Consider the following 12,692-nt stretch of genomic DNA (forward strand, 5'->3'; position numbering starts at 1 on the left):
CACAACGTATCATGGGTCAACAGGAAAAACTCCTTTCGAAGTGGTTTATGGGAGGGCTCCTCCTCCATTGGTACACTTTACTCAAGGAGAGACAAGAGTAGAAACAATGGCAGCAGACTTGGTGGACAAAGATGAAGCCTTAAGGCAACTAAAGTATCATTTATTGCAAGCTCAACAACAAATGAAAAAATATGCAGATAAGAAGCACATATTCTTGGAGTTTGAAGTAGGAGAATGGGTGTTTATCAAGTTGCAGCCTCATAGACAGCAGACTGTGATTCGAAGGATAAACCAGAAGTTAGCCCCACAGTACTACGACCATTACCTGTAATAGCACGGATGGGGTTGTGTCCTATAAAGTGAAATTACCCGATACAACCATAGTGCACCCGGTGTTTCATATTTCACAGCTAAAGAAGGCAGTGGGGGAGTATGTGGTGGAAGCTTCTTTACCGGTTGACTTGGAAATAGAATCTGAAGCTGTAGATGAACTAGAAATAGTGTTGGCTTCACGGGAAATTCTGAAACAGGGGCGGAAGGAAAGGCAATGGTTGATTAAGTGGAAAGACAAAACTGCAGAGGAGACCACATGGGAAGATGAAGAAGCACTCTGAAGTCAATTTCCTTCTCTACGCCTTGAGGACAAGGTTGTTGTCGCAAGAGGGGGCAGTGATAGAGCACCTAGTACTGATGAGCCCATTATCAATAATGAGAAAGCAAGGCCCAAAGTGGGGCAAGTATACACTAGAAGAAAGAAAGTGGGTCAGGGAAGAGAGAAAAAGAAAGTTAGTTACAAGGGGAATGAGGTGGCACCAATCCCGTAAATATAGGGAAGTCTGGTGTAGGGGGAAAGGCATTCTCTTATTATGGAATATGTAGTAAGGCTAGAGAAGGGGGAATACTCTCTAGAGGAGTCCTAGACTTGGATACTTGTTTTTTGTTTTTCTTACATACTTTTGTAGAGCTCTTAAGCTCATAATTCCTCTAAATACATAAATAAATACTGTTACAGCAGTACCTGTTTCTATCACTATATGTGTGATAAATTCTTTGCTATCATCTGAAGTTGCTCCAATAGCCATTCTTGTGTAACCTTCACGATTGCTCCAGCAAAAATAGCATTGTAGCAGTGCACTAACACAGACACACTCATCATGTTGCTTATTCTCCTAACATTCTCACACCATCAAGGGCATGTACTACCATTATGCATCAGCAGCCATTATGGTTTGTGCAATTCATCAAGTCAAGGTAAGACTAAGAACTACTTCAGAAGATTCATCTAATGCCAGTTTGTGGTTGACTATTAGACTAGATGGTTGACTATTAGGTGAGAAGATTAAAAGAGTTACAGACTTTATCATTTCTGTGCAAAAAAAATTAAAGTTTTCTGAGAAGAGTTGTTGGCTTGTTGCAATTGATTTTCCTTGATGCCTATTTGTGTATTTTGCTAATCCATGTGAGACTGAGCCTGCAAGCACCTTAAAGCTTGGATAAAATGTTGCAGATAGATTGAGCATTTTATCGAACATTTTCATTGTTTTTGCTTATTTGTTGTTTGTTCTGTTCTTAACCTGATTACCTGAAATAAACTTGAGAACATCATATTCACAATCGCATGCCCACCATACTTGTTTGTCGATGTTTTTGATTTAATCATGCTGCAAATTTCCATCAGTGTGTGGTTTATTCGATATTCATATATTGTAATAGATTTAATTCTAATGTTACCATTGTTAGCAATGTAGTGTATGGTGTAGCATACAAATTGTACAGTTTGAATTCACCTCATAATCTGAAGTTATCAGCCATTTTTCCTCTTTCTTAGATGGATATTAAATAAAATAACAGTTATTTACTTCATTTCAAGACCGTATCAGATCTACAGTCTACTACATACAGAGATGCAAAATCTAGACATGTAGAATTATCTGAACATTAATACATTATTTAGGTTGCTAAAGTGGTTTTCTCACAACCATCATGCACACAGGCCAAGACATCTCTGTAGTCCCTTGAAATGGTGAAAAAATCATAGACATTTCCATCACTACTTCTCTTATACTCAAACAAGAGATATGAGTGATTGAATGCTGTCAATTTGCCGAACCCAAAGTCACGGTCCCTGAAAACACTCCAAACCGGGGGTGATGGGGTGTAGTCTGATAAGTGACTTCCACCTCCACCAACAACAACATGGATTGTTCCATTCACAGTGCCTGAGTAATGAGTTTTTTCTGAATTCACACATTGATTCTGCATTATACACATTTAGATAATTAGAAATGCACTTGGATCCAGTTACAATGAAGAAATCAACAACAATAATGAATTATATGTCAATCATACTATGACCATTGGAATAACTTTAAAGTTTAAACTCGACAATGGCATATGTATTCATCATATTTACCTGATAAATGGGGCATATTCTTTCATAGTTATGGACATGACCATAAAACGCGATGTCCACTTTGTACTTCTGCCAAAGTTTCTGCAAATGCTCTCTCCCCTCGGGCTCTTCAAATGACCCTTCCATGCCATACCAAGCATTGGAGGAATATGCAAGGGGACGATGAGCTGAAAAGATCAGCCATGGTTGGTGCTTTCTATCTACTGTTGCGAGGCAGTGCTCAATGAATTTGTACTGTTCTGATCCCTCTCTCCAATCATGCTCACTGTCTGCTATGCAGAAACGAAACATGCCATAGTCTGCCTTATACCTGCATTTTTCAAAATTTTGCCATTCATTTTCAACACACTCACACACATACATTATACATATACGTAGGTATATAATTAAAAAGGAATAGTGCATCCTAATCGACACTCGAGAAATTACAATTAGATGGAATTAAGGTGAACAAACATATAAGCACATTGTCAAGAAATTAATAAATGTCGTGTTAATTGTAAGAAAATGATGATAGTGAATCGCAGGAAGATAAAATCAAGTAAAGAATGGTGTTTACTAGATGAAGACTAGAGCTATTCTTCGTGGTTGTAATAGTATATTTCCAAGCCTATGCAGAAGCAATAACAAAAAGTAATTGGCGTCGAAACACCATTATTTGAAACCTAGATTTAATATATTTACTTCTATTCACACCCACTGACAATAATATATAGTCTTTATAATAGATTTCAAACCTAATTGTAAAAACAATCCATTATATTCATGCAACTATGTTTCGGTAGCAAAATTTATTCTCCTTCCTTGTTAGTATTTTTCAACATAATGAAACATTTTATTTTAGAGTTTCGCTATCATGTTATCAAGGACTTGGCACTTGTTACTGAATTCAAACTAAGAAATTCTTTTTAAGAAAAGTGTAGTTTTTATTTAAAATGTATTGAATACTCTACTTTCCACAAAAGTTCTTATTGTATATTCTTAACAAATACCTTTATAATGATATTTGTTAGCAAAATACTTTCATCCATCTTCTAGTAAAGTTATTGATAAATCAAATTTTTATACTTTAAATTGTATTTACTTATTCATATTAGTTTTCTTAAACTTTTTATCAATGATCATCATATTCTATCATTTCTTGGTATTTTAATTGCATAAGAGTACTAGAAATCTTCACCAATATTACTTTGTCCTAACTAGGGAGGTATAGTTTTCACTTGCAGAAGCTAGAAACTTTACCATGAAGCACTACATGTATAAAGGGATGGACATCTATAGCTGATAACATGAAGTAATAAATAATAGGTAACAATTGGTCAAGGTGGTAATATACACAACCATGGACTAAGTGCGCAATAAATTTTAGAGAAAATATGATTCATTAAAGTCTTATGAATCATGGTTTGCATTTAGATTAATGTAACTTACCAGAATTTGGCTCTGTTCTCAGCAGGAAAATAGTACATGGTTTCTGCTAGAACTCCACATTCTCCACCTGAATCCGGAGTATTAAAGAAGGATCCTGTGTTTGGCCAATCACGTTCATGATTTCCACTGTTTATGAATAAATAAACAAGCATGGTAAGAATGATTAAACTTTAGTTTATAATAATAAAGTGATTGCAATGAAATGAACCTTGCAATCATATATGGTACTCTTGAGGAAATTTCTTGCACTTGAGCTGTGAATTGATCCCATTGTGAGATGTATCCATTTGCATAAGGTAGATCTCCAATATGAAAAATAAGGTCATAATTGTCTAAGTCATTGATGAGCCGGTCCGTAGTGTTAAGTGAACCGGGTTGGTAATTAGCATACTCGTTTGAACCATCACGCTCAGCCTGCAAGAGAAGAAAAATAAATATTCCCCCTATCATATCAACCATGTTCAGATTATAGTTTTGATTCACAAGTTGGAAATTGAAATATGTTTGATGAAGCTATCTATTGTAAAGTTGTATTATGATGTATCCTGCAGTTAAGATTCAGTCAACATTCCTTTTTTTGGGCACAATAGTTAATATTCTTTGTACCATTGTAAATTTTTCACACCAATACTACCTTCCCCATGTCACCAAATATGATAACACGCTGCAATGAGTTTTGTCCAGGATATGGTGCTGCCTTGAACGAATACTTCTTACTCTTGACGTAAGAACCATTAGGCAAAATATGTCCCAGCCTATAGGTATACCTGGATTTTTACAGAAGAAAAAATAAGTCGTTGATTGCAGTGTGATAAATATAAAGGATAGTTAAATGCGGACCTCTGATTTGGCCATAGTTCTTTAAGGAAACTTGTGTGTATAAAACCAGGATCGCGCCAGCCAACAGTTCGTGCAGGTTCACCTGCAGAATAGCAAAATATCCTCATTATGCAACATATCAAAATTAATAGATAGCCTACTTTTAAATGTATGATGCAAAGATTCATTATCAAAAGAGAAAACAAGCACCAACTCTAGAAAGATAAATTTATTTTCTTCCTAATCAAGCATTTATCCATGACATAGTAAAATTTTCAGAACAACAACAACCAAAAAGTCTTAGTCTCACTAGGTGGGGATAGGACAGCTACATGGATCGAACGAAGCCATGATGCTCTATCATAAATCATGTTCGTTGACAATGTATTGATCTCTAAATTTTTCATAATGTTTTGCCTATGGTTTTTTGGCCTCTCTTTGCCTCTAGATATTGGATCAACCTTCATTTGATCTACCCTCCTTACTTAGTCTTCTAATAGTCTCTTCCACATATGTCCAAACCATCTAGGCGCCATTGTACTATCTTTAGCTACCCCAACTTTCTCCCTAATACCTTCATTCGTAATTCTATCTTCTCTTGTTTTCACTACAGTCCTATGAAAATGAAATTTTATAATACTCATTGTCAAGATAAATTGTGAGAATTACAAAATAAAAAGGAAAGTTTCAATTAAAAAAACATTTGGTTTCAAACAGTTAACACTTAAGGGGTTGAAGTCAACAAGTGTTTCTCATTAACCCCACTCTTTCAACATTGTTACCATTGAATAATAATGCTCCCGATGACACCAAGTAATAAACAAAAAATGCAAGCCTTGTTCATTAAATAATTCAATAGTTTCATACCACACATGCTGTTCCGATTAAATGTCAATGTTCCAGCAGGAGATCGTTTCTTCCTTCCTCCACTTGGACCCCATTCAACAAAGGGTATAGCTTCATCTGTGTCATATCCACTTGTCCAGGTAACTGTCATCTGTAATGGATAGAAGCTATCTTAAGAATGTTTTGTATGTTTAAATTGGACAAGTAATATTCGTCACTGCAATTTCAGGATGTTAGTTAAGGTGAAAGCAAGGCAACAATTCTCATAACTACAATTCAAACAGCGTAATATCAGCAATTCCAAAGCAACAAAGCTGTCAATCCTTTGTCTTAGGATGCTGATATCAATGTGAACATCTTACGATAATTAACACTCGCGGACCAGTGGTGAATACAGTTAATTCATTGGAGAAACATATAGCAATGGATCCAAGGCAATGACATAAACTTACTTCATCCCAAGACTTCCCTAGAGCAAGGCGCGGATACACAGGTGCTTTCGGATTCACAAATGTTATGTTATTGGAAACTGCCACTAGGTTAGGCTGCATAGTTCAACCATAAAATGCTAGTTAGCAATTAATTAAATCATCTATTATGAATGAAAACAAGCCTTTTTAAGAAAATCACTGAATTACACTTGTTATTTTAAAATGTCAAAGCTAAATCTAAGCTGTGAAGCAATAAAACAGTGACATGCTTCAATTGATATGACTTACATTTGATAATCCACCTGAAAATAGCACAAAGGAGAAATCTGCGCGTTGATTGATCAATTGGAACTTCAAAGTAGCTTTCCCTGTCTTTACGTAGTTTGAATTCGAGTGGTTCGCATACTTGTACTGTTACAAAGATTCAAACCATTCACTCATTGTTATGTCATTGATCATAGTACACTACACAGGTTAAATTGTACGACACTCACCTTTATTGGGGCTGTGCATACATATGGAGTCTCTACATAGCCAACGTCATTCCCTGTAGCTGGACATGTTTCTGAACTGTAATGTATAATTAAATTTCTCTAATTAGTCTTTAGTTACTGCCATGACCAAAAAATGTATTCTACATAGCTAAGATAAATAAAACTAAAAGTTGTCACAAAATTGTCACAGCAGGTTGTAGAAACAAAAAACATTTCCCTTTTCCTAACCCTCTCTAAGTTATATATACTACTTTGAAAAAATATTATGAAAAGGTTAGGAAGTGAGTAACCAGTTTGATAATTTATAGAAGGGGCGAGACCTTATTTTCGCAAGCAAACATGTTGTTTATAGGATTTGAACCTATGATCTCAAAGTCTCGGCAAGAAAAGCGAGTAGTGTATATTTATTATTATTATTTAGTGCTAAATGTATAGTTGTTGTGAGAAAGAGTTGGAGATTACTCAAAGTTTGCAGGAGAAAAAACTCCAACCCAGTCATCAATAGATGGTTCTGGGGACTCCAGTTGTACAGTCACCCAATCTGTATCCTGTCCCTGCAACCAATATATATCAAATCATTTACTATAAGTTCTATAAATACTAGCCCTGGGGCTATAATGTAAAGGTGAGGATAATTTGTCATAAACCAAAATGGATTATACTACAATGAACTTTGCACTTTTTTTAGGGTAAATTGCTCAGTTATGATTTTAACTGAAAAGTAATTATTGTAAGTGTGACAATATGTTTATACATATAACAACTAGACGTTAATCTAGTGTACTTGATTCACAGATATCATATTATATCAAATGTCAAATATTTATTATTGGGAACAGTCAATACACGGGAAAAAAATTAATTTCTGAGTGAGGATACCATATGCTATAAAATAATGTTTATATTTATATCACAAATCATGAAATTAAAAACTATGATCATAATCATTGATTTATTCATCAATAGACTACACCGTTAGAATTCAGAAGAGTTAAATTTACTACAAAATGGTATAAAAACTGTTTGGTAGTTGATTTTTCTGATACTTTCAATATTGCCCCCGTGAATTGGGGAAACATTCTTTCAAAAAAATAAAAAGACAAATTGTACCTATAAAATAATCAAAACAAATTATAATTGTAATTTCACTGACAGAAACCTTATAAGCTAATTAAAAACTTATAAGCTGATTAAAACGATTCCTGAATAATGATTAACTTGTTAGTATACGTAAAATGTCATAACTCCTAGATTATAAGCGTACCTCAAATAAACTATCAAATAGAAGTTTATAATATCCAAATTTGTTGAGTTCATTTTAACAAACATTAACAACTTAACAAAACTGTAATATATATATGCACATCGTCAATATATTATTTATTATTAGTGATAGTATAAAATTCATACAGTGTCCACACATGGATATTAAAATAAATTTTCTGAACTCATTCAAATACGTTGCAGTAGGGAAATAGTTTGTTACCTTATTGCCCAGAAAAAACGGGGTTACTGTAATGGAAGCGGAACTGTGGAGTGCAAGAATTGTTTTGTGAATGGCAATCTTGGACAATGGCTGTTCTCCGAAACCAACCATATGATTATTCCCAAAAACAATGCTCAAATTTGTGAACCACAAATAATATATCACCAAAATCATCTTCTGCTTCAAACAATTACCAACACTTCCTTCCATTTTTTTTAACTTTCAATATGAAAAGTTATATGGTTGAATTTGCAGTAATATGAATCACTGGAATATTATTATTTCATTTTTCTCAGATAGAACAGCGCCGGAGATGATGTTATTGTCAATATTAAGGCTCTTATTTATATAGGTGTTAAGCAGGGGCGGCTTCTAAGGAAAAAAAGCAGGGACGGCTCTATTAAGATATTAAGGAAATATAGTGCTTTTTTTTTTTTGTTATTTAGAGAAATATATTCGATTTTTTATTGAGAATAATTCACTTACTCGAAAAAAATTACTTCACATTTTATATTGTATTATAGAAAAATCTAATAATTTAAATCAACACTTTCTAAAATTAATAATTAAAATGTGAAATAATTTTTTTAATTTACTCTTCGAGATTTGAAGTAAGTGAATTTCCTACCTTTTTTATTTTATTCATTATTTTATTTTATCTCTTATTATTTACTTGTAACATAATTACTGCTAAATAATTATTTATTATTATATTGAAATAATAAATGAACAAACAATTTGCAACAATTTTTTTTATTTTGTGTATAGAATTATTTTTAAACAGAGGGATTAATTATAATTCGTTATTTAGATCAAAAAGTTATAAGCAATTTCATATTTCTTTTTGCCAAAAAAAATGAACCACGTCTATATAATATTACTCTTATTTATATAGGTGTCACCCGAGTTGATTCTTTTGTATTTCATTGTTTTGAAGCTCTCAATTCACAAACAAACGTAATAGCGATGAATGCAATATTTTAAATATAAGAGGTGGATAATATAATTAAGTTATCATTTTTTATATTAAATAAATCACCTTTGCTTTTTATAAATACATTAGTATTTATGGGATAATTACACTGACCTTCTCTTAACTGCATTTATTTGAATATAATAATTTAAACATGAGAGTAAATATAATTAAATTAAACCTCATATCAGGAATGTAATCAACCTCAAAATAATCGAATTTGACTATTTGTTCTCACGTCTTTTTTTTGTGTTTCAGTATTTGTTCTGACATTTTTGCCGAGAACTAGAATATCTGCGTGTAAATATGATGAACTTTTTGTGTCTGTTTCATATAGAGTAAATTATACTGACACCCCTTGAGTTTTAGTGAAATTATATAAATTACTCTCACATTTTTACACTTAGCAAACCTCCTCTAGTTTTTATATTTTCATTTCATTACAGTGACCACCTCTGCATAAGAAATAAGTGTAATGTTTTAAACAAAAAAATGTATATTTATTATTTTTTGTTATAATAATAAAGAAATATTGACTCATATATTATTTGGACTTGTCTCCACAATATATCATATTTTGTTTAACTTAATTGTATTTATCACATTTTTTGTTTAAAAGATTACACTTATTTTTTATGTATGGGTAGTCAATGTAATGAAAGTATAAAAATTAGGGGAGGTTTGTGTAGGTGTAAAAAAGGGTACACATCTGCTGTCCCACACTTTGTGCCACTCCATGTTCCATGAGTTGTGATTGGTCAGAAAAAATATATTTAAGTTAAAATTTAATTATTAAGTATTTTTCTGACCAATCACAAGTGCATGACATATGGAGTGGCACAAAGTGTGGGACAGCAGATGTACTCCCCGTAAAAAAGTAAGGAATGGTTTATATAATTTCATTAAAACTCAAGGAGTCTCAATGTAATTTACTCATTCAAGGTATATTCGTTTGACTAAGAAACATCATTCTACTTTTTAATTCATACATTCTGTACTTGTTTTAATCATTATTATGAGAAATCATAAAAAGGTTGTGATGATTCCTCCTTTCCTTATTTTATGTTTGAGCTTTTCCCCTCCGAATATCCAATATTCTATAAATTCAAAAATTAATTGTACATTTTTTTTCAAAAAGTATATATATATATATATAATAATTCTTTCTCTTAATCATATAATCATGTCTTAAGTGCATAACCTTAAACAATAATTTTAAGAAACGGAGAAAATACTTTATTTAGACAATATAAAAGAATTTGCTAATACAAGTAACCTTCATTTCACGAAAAATCATGTTAGTATTTTGAAACCATAATTGTTTTGAGGAATTTCCTTTTTATTTTGTTAAATCACTTTATGATTAAGGTTATATCAGTAAATTTATTTTATTTATGAAAAAACAAAAAGCTTCAATATATCTCTTCTCTGTCCTATCTACTTGTTTCTCAATCCTTCTCCCTTTCACCCATCTTCTCTAGTAGTCCACCTCAACAGAAAATTTACGTGGATAGTGTAGTTTGACTATATTATCTCATGTTTGAGATACATTTTGAAATAATTACGGGATTGATGTATTTTTGTGGATTTCGTGGATGGTATCCACGATTTCACCAAAGTTGTGGATGGGAAATGCGATTACCCAGCAATGTCGTGGACCCCATCCACAATTTTCTTACAGACTCTCTCTCTCCTGAAGAGAAGTCGTGTATGTCATGCAGGACTTCCATAGTCGTGTACCCCGTACACGAGATTGGATCGGATATGGTGATTTTTAAAATTCCCCTTTACACGAAATTGATATTGTTTTTTTATTGTTTTTATTGTTTTAGGAGTTTGTTTTATGATTTTTAGTGTGTAAAAATAATATCTTTAAATCAAAATTGTAAATTTAAAATTGTAAAATTTAATTGAATATGGTAATTTTAGTAAAGTGTTAGTTTTATGAAATTTGGTTAATGTTTTTGATATTTTTAACACTTATTTTAAATGCATAAATTGAAATAATAAGAAATTTTCATAAAAATGATATTGATAATTGTCGTAGGAATTTGAAAATGATTACGTTAAAGAAAACAGAACAAGAATAGAAATTCCTAATGGCGTCTATGAGATGATGTTCCACATTCAGGTGTCTTCCTCCTTCGAGGTGGTTGGACTCTTAGTTGTTGTTGTTGTGATTGATGTTGTCTTCCACCTCTAACTACTTGTGGCTGCTCCTCATCTTCATCTTCATCATCGTGATCATCTTCATCATCTTCGTTTGGTTGTGAAGACATTGTCGGTTGATAATATTGTTGAGAGTTGAATGTCGACAATGGAGTATTTGAAGTAGTGCCAAACATTGATGACATTCATTGAAATTGTGAAGAAGGTGTTAAGTGAGAGAATGAGTAGTCAATCATTGCTCTGTAACCTTCAAACTCAAAGGGTTGTTGTTGTTGTTGTTGTTGTTGTTGTTGTTGAGGAGCAGGAGTTTGAATGTATGCCTGCGGATAAGTATCTGTCTGAGTTTGACTCTCATAATGTTGCTGAAAATCAGGTGCAATATGCATTTGAAACTGTTGTGTAGGAGGAGCTTGAGAAGTACTTGAGGAGAAGGCGGTTGGAAGTAGTTGAGCAAACGCTTCCATCATCTCATTGCAGTTTTAGGTAGACATCATTCACTGCAACGGATTTGGAAACACATTTGTATGAGTACACCTATCATGAATCATTTTAATAAAATTGTACTGAAAAAAGTGGAAAAAATTAGAATGTTAGTATATGTCAATACAATTTAAAATAAAATATAAATAGAAATTTTGTTGTTATTACTGATCTGGCCGAATATCCTCCGTCTGGAGAGATGTATTTCCTTGTCATTTGAAAGTACCACTGCATATACTGCGAGTATTGATACAAAGGTTGGTCATCGGGAAAACCGTTTACCATATAGCTTTCCCGATTATTCCAAATTTGAATCCACTGGTTATGCTTTTGTGGCCAGTTGTTGTCATTTTTCCCACGTAAATCCATCTTGTGTTGTTTCTCCAGATTAACTGAATCTTCTGGGATGGATTGTTATAGACCAAACTGCCTCATCACCCGATCAGCAGTATGTCATTGAACAAGTGCAAAGCAGATGAGTGGTACACGTGCTCGGGCTACATCAGGTATGGAGCCCACATAAGTAATGTTCCTATATGGGTCTAGACAAACTAATATATATAAAAAATTAGTAATGAATTTGTATAAAAAATTTAGAAATAATAATAAATAAATTAATAATAACAAATTACGTAAATTACCTGATCAATGCACAAACGATCTAACATTGACCGTATTATGTTGGTTGCATGACCATGAATGTTGGTGGTGATTAGATGTTGCGTCCACCTAAAATGTAATGTTATATGAAGGTAGTATTATATAAATAGTTTGAAATATAAACTATTATAATTTGAACAAATTTGGAAAAAAGATTGGAAAAAAGATTTACCTTTGGACTAAAGGAAATATTTGTAAATCATCATTATGTAGTCTTTGAGCTAGCATTAGGATGCTGTCATATGCCCACGACTGTAGCAGATGCAAGCATCCTCCAATTTCAATCTGGTGAGTAATGAGCGCCGCGCGACATATTCAGCGACATAGACATGCCAATACAGTTGAACCCCAACTATATTGGCATGTCTATGACAAGTCCTCCAGCAATGGGAGATACATCAGGTGGACTCATGATCCTGATGTATCTGGCATGAGGAAGCCCCCAATTATGTGTAATATGAAGGCTCTTACATGTTGTTCAATGACAACA

General features: G+C 33.0%; 1 protein-coding gene and 1 long non-coding RNA gene across 3 annotated transcripts; both read right to left on the bottom strand.

Moving 5' to 3' along the window:
- On the bottom strand, nucleotides 1,836-8,236 carry LOC109328561 (nucleotide pyrophosphatase/phosphodiesterase-like). 2 transcript variants are annotated; one of them, XM_019562082.1, is made up of 12 exons: nucleotides 7,921-8,236; nucleotides 6,897-6,988; nucleotides 6,435-6,510; nucleotides 6,229-6,351; nucleotides 5,962-6,054; nucleotides 5,531-5,660; nucleotides 4,685-4,766; nucleotides 4,479-4,611; nucleotides 4,053-4,258; nucleotides 3,845-3,970; nucleotides 2,414-2,723; nucleotides 1,836-2,256 (listed from the first exon to the last, which is right to left on the bottom strand). In XM_019562082.1, the coding sequence occupies exons 1-12, from the start codon at nucleotides 8,128-8,130 to the stop codon at nucleotides 1,951-1,953; spliced, it is 1,887 nt and encodes a 628-aa protein (XP_019417627.1). In that variant the 5' UTR covers nucleotides 8,131-8,236; the 3' UTR covers nucleotides 1,836-1,950. The 2 variants fall into 2 exon arrangements, with proteins under 2 accessions (XP_019417627.1, XP_019417626.1); XM_019562081.1 differs by having other exon boundaries at nucleotides 6,897-6,993; nucleotides 7,917-8,236.
- On the bottom strand, nucleotides 4,901-5,523 carry LOC109328563. The gene is made up of 2 exons (XR_002105452.1): nucleotides 5,424-5,523; nucleotides 4,901-5,166 (listed from the first exon to the last, which is right to left on the bottom strand). It is a non-coding gene; the product is annotated as an uncharacterized LOC109328563 (long non-coding RNA).

The sequence above is a fragment of the Lupinus angustifolius genome, chromosome LG15, assembly GCF_001865875.1.
Source record: "Lupinus angustifolius cultivar Tanjil chromosome LG15, LupAngTanjil_v1.0, whole genome shotgun sequence".
NCBI classification, from domain to species: Eukaryota; Viridiplantae; Streptophyta; class Magnoliopsida; order Fabales; family Fabaceae; genus Lupinus; species Lupinus angustifolius.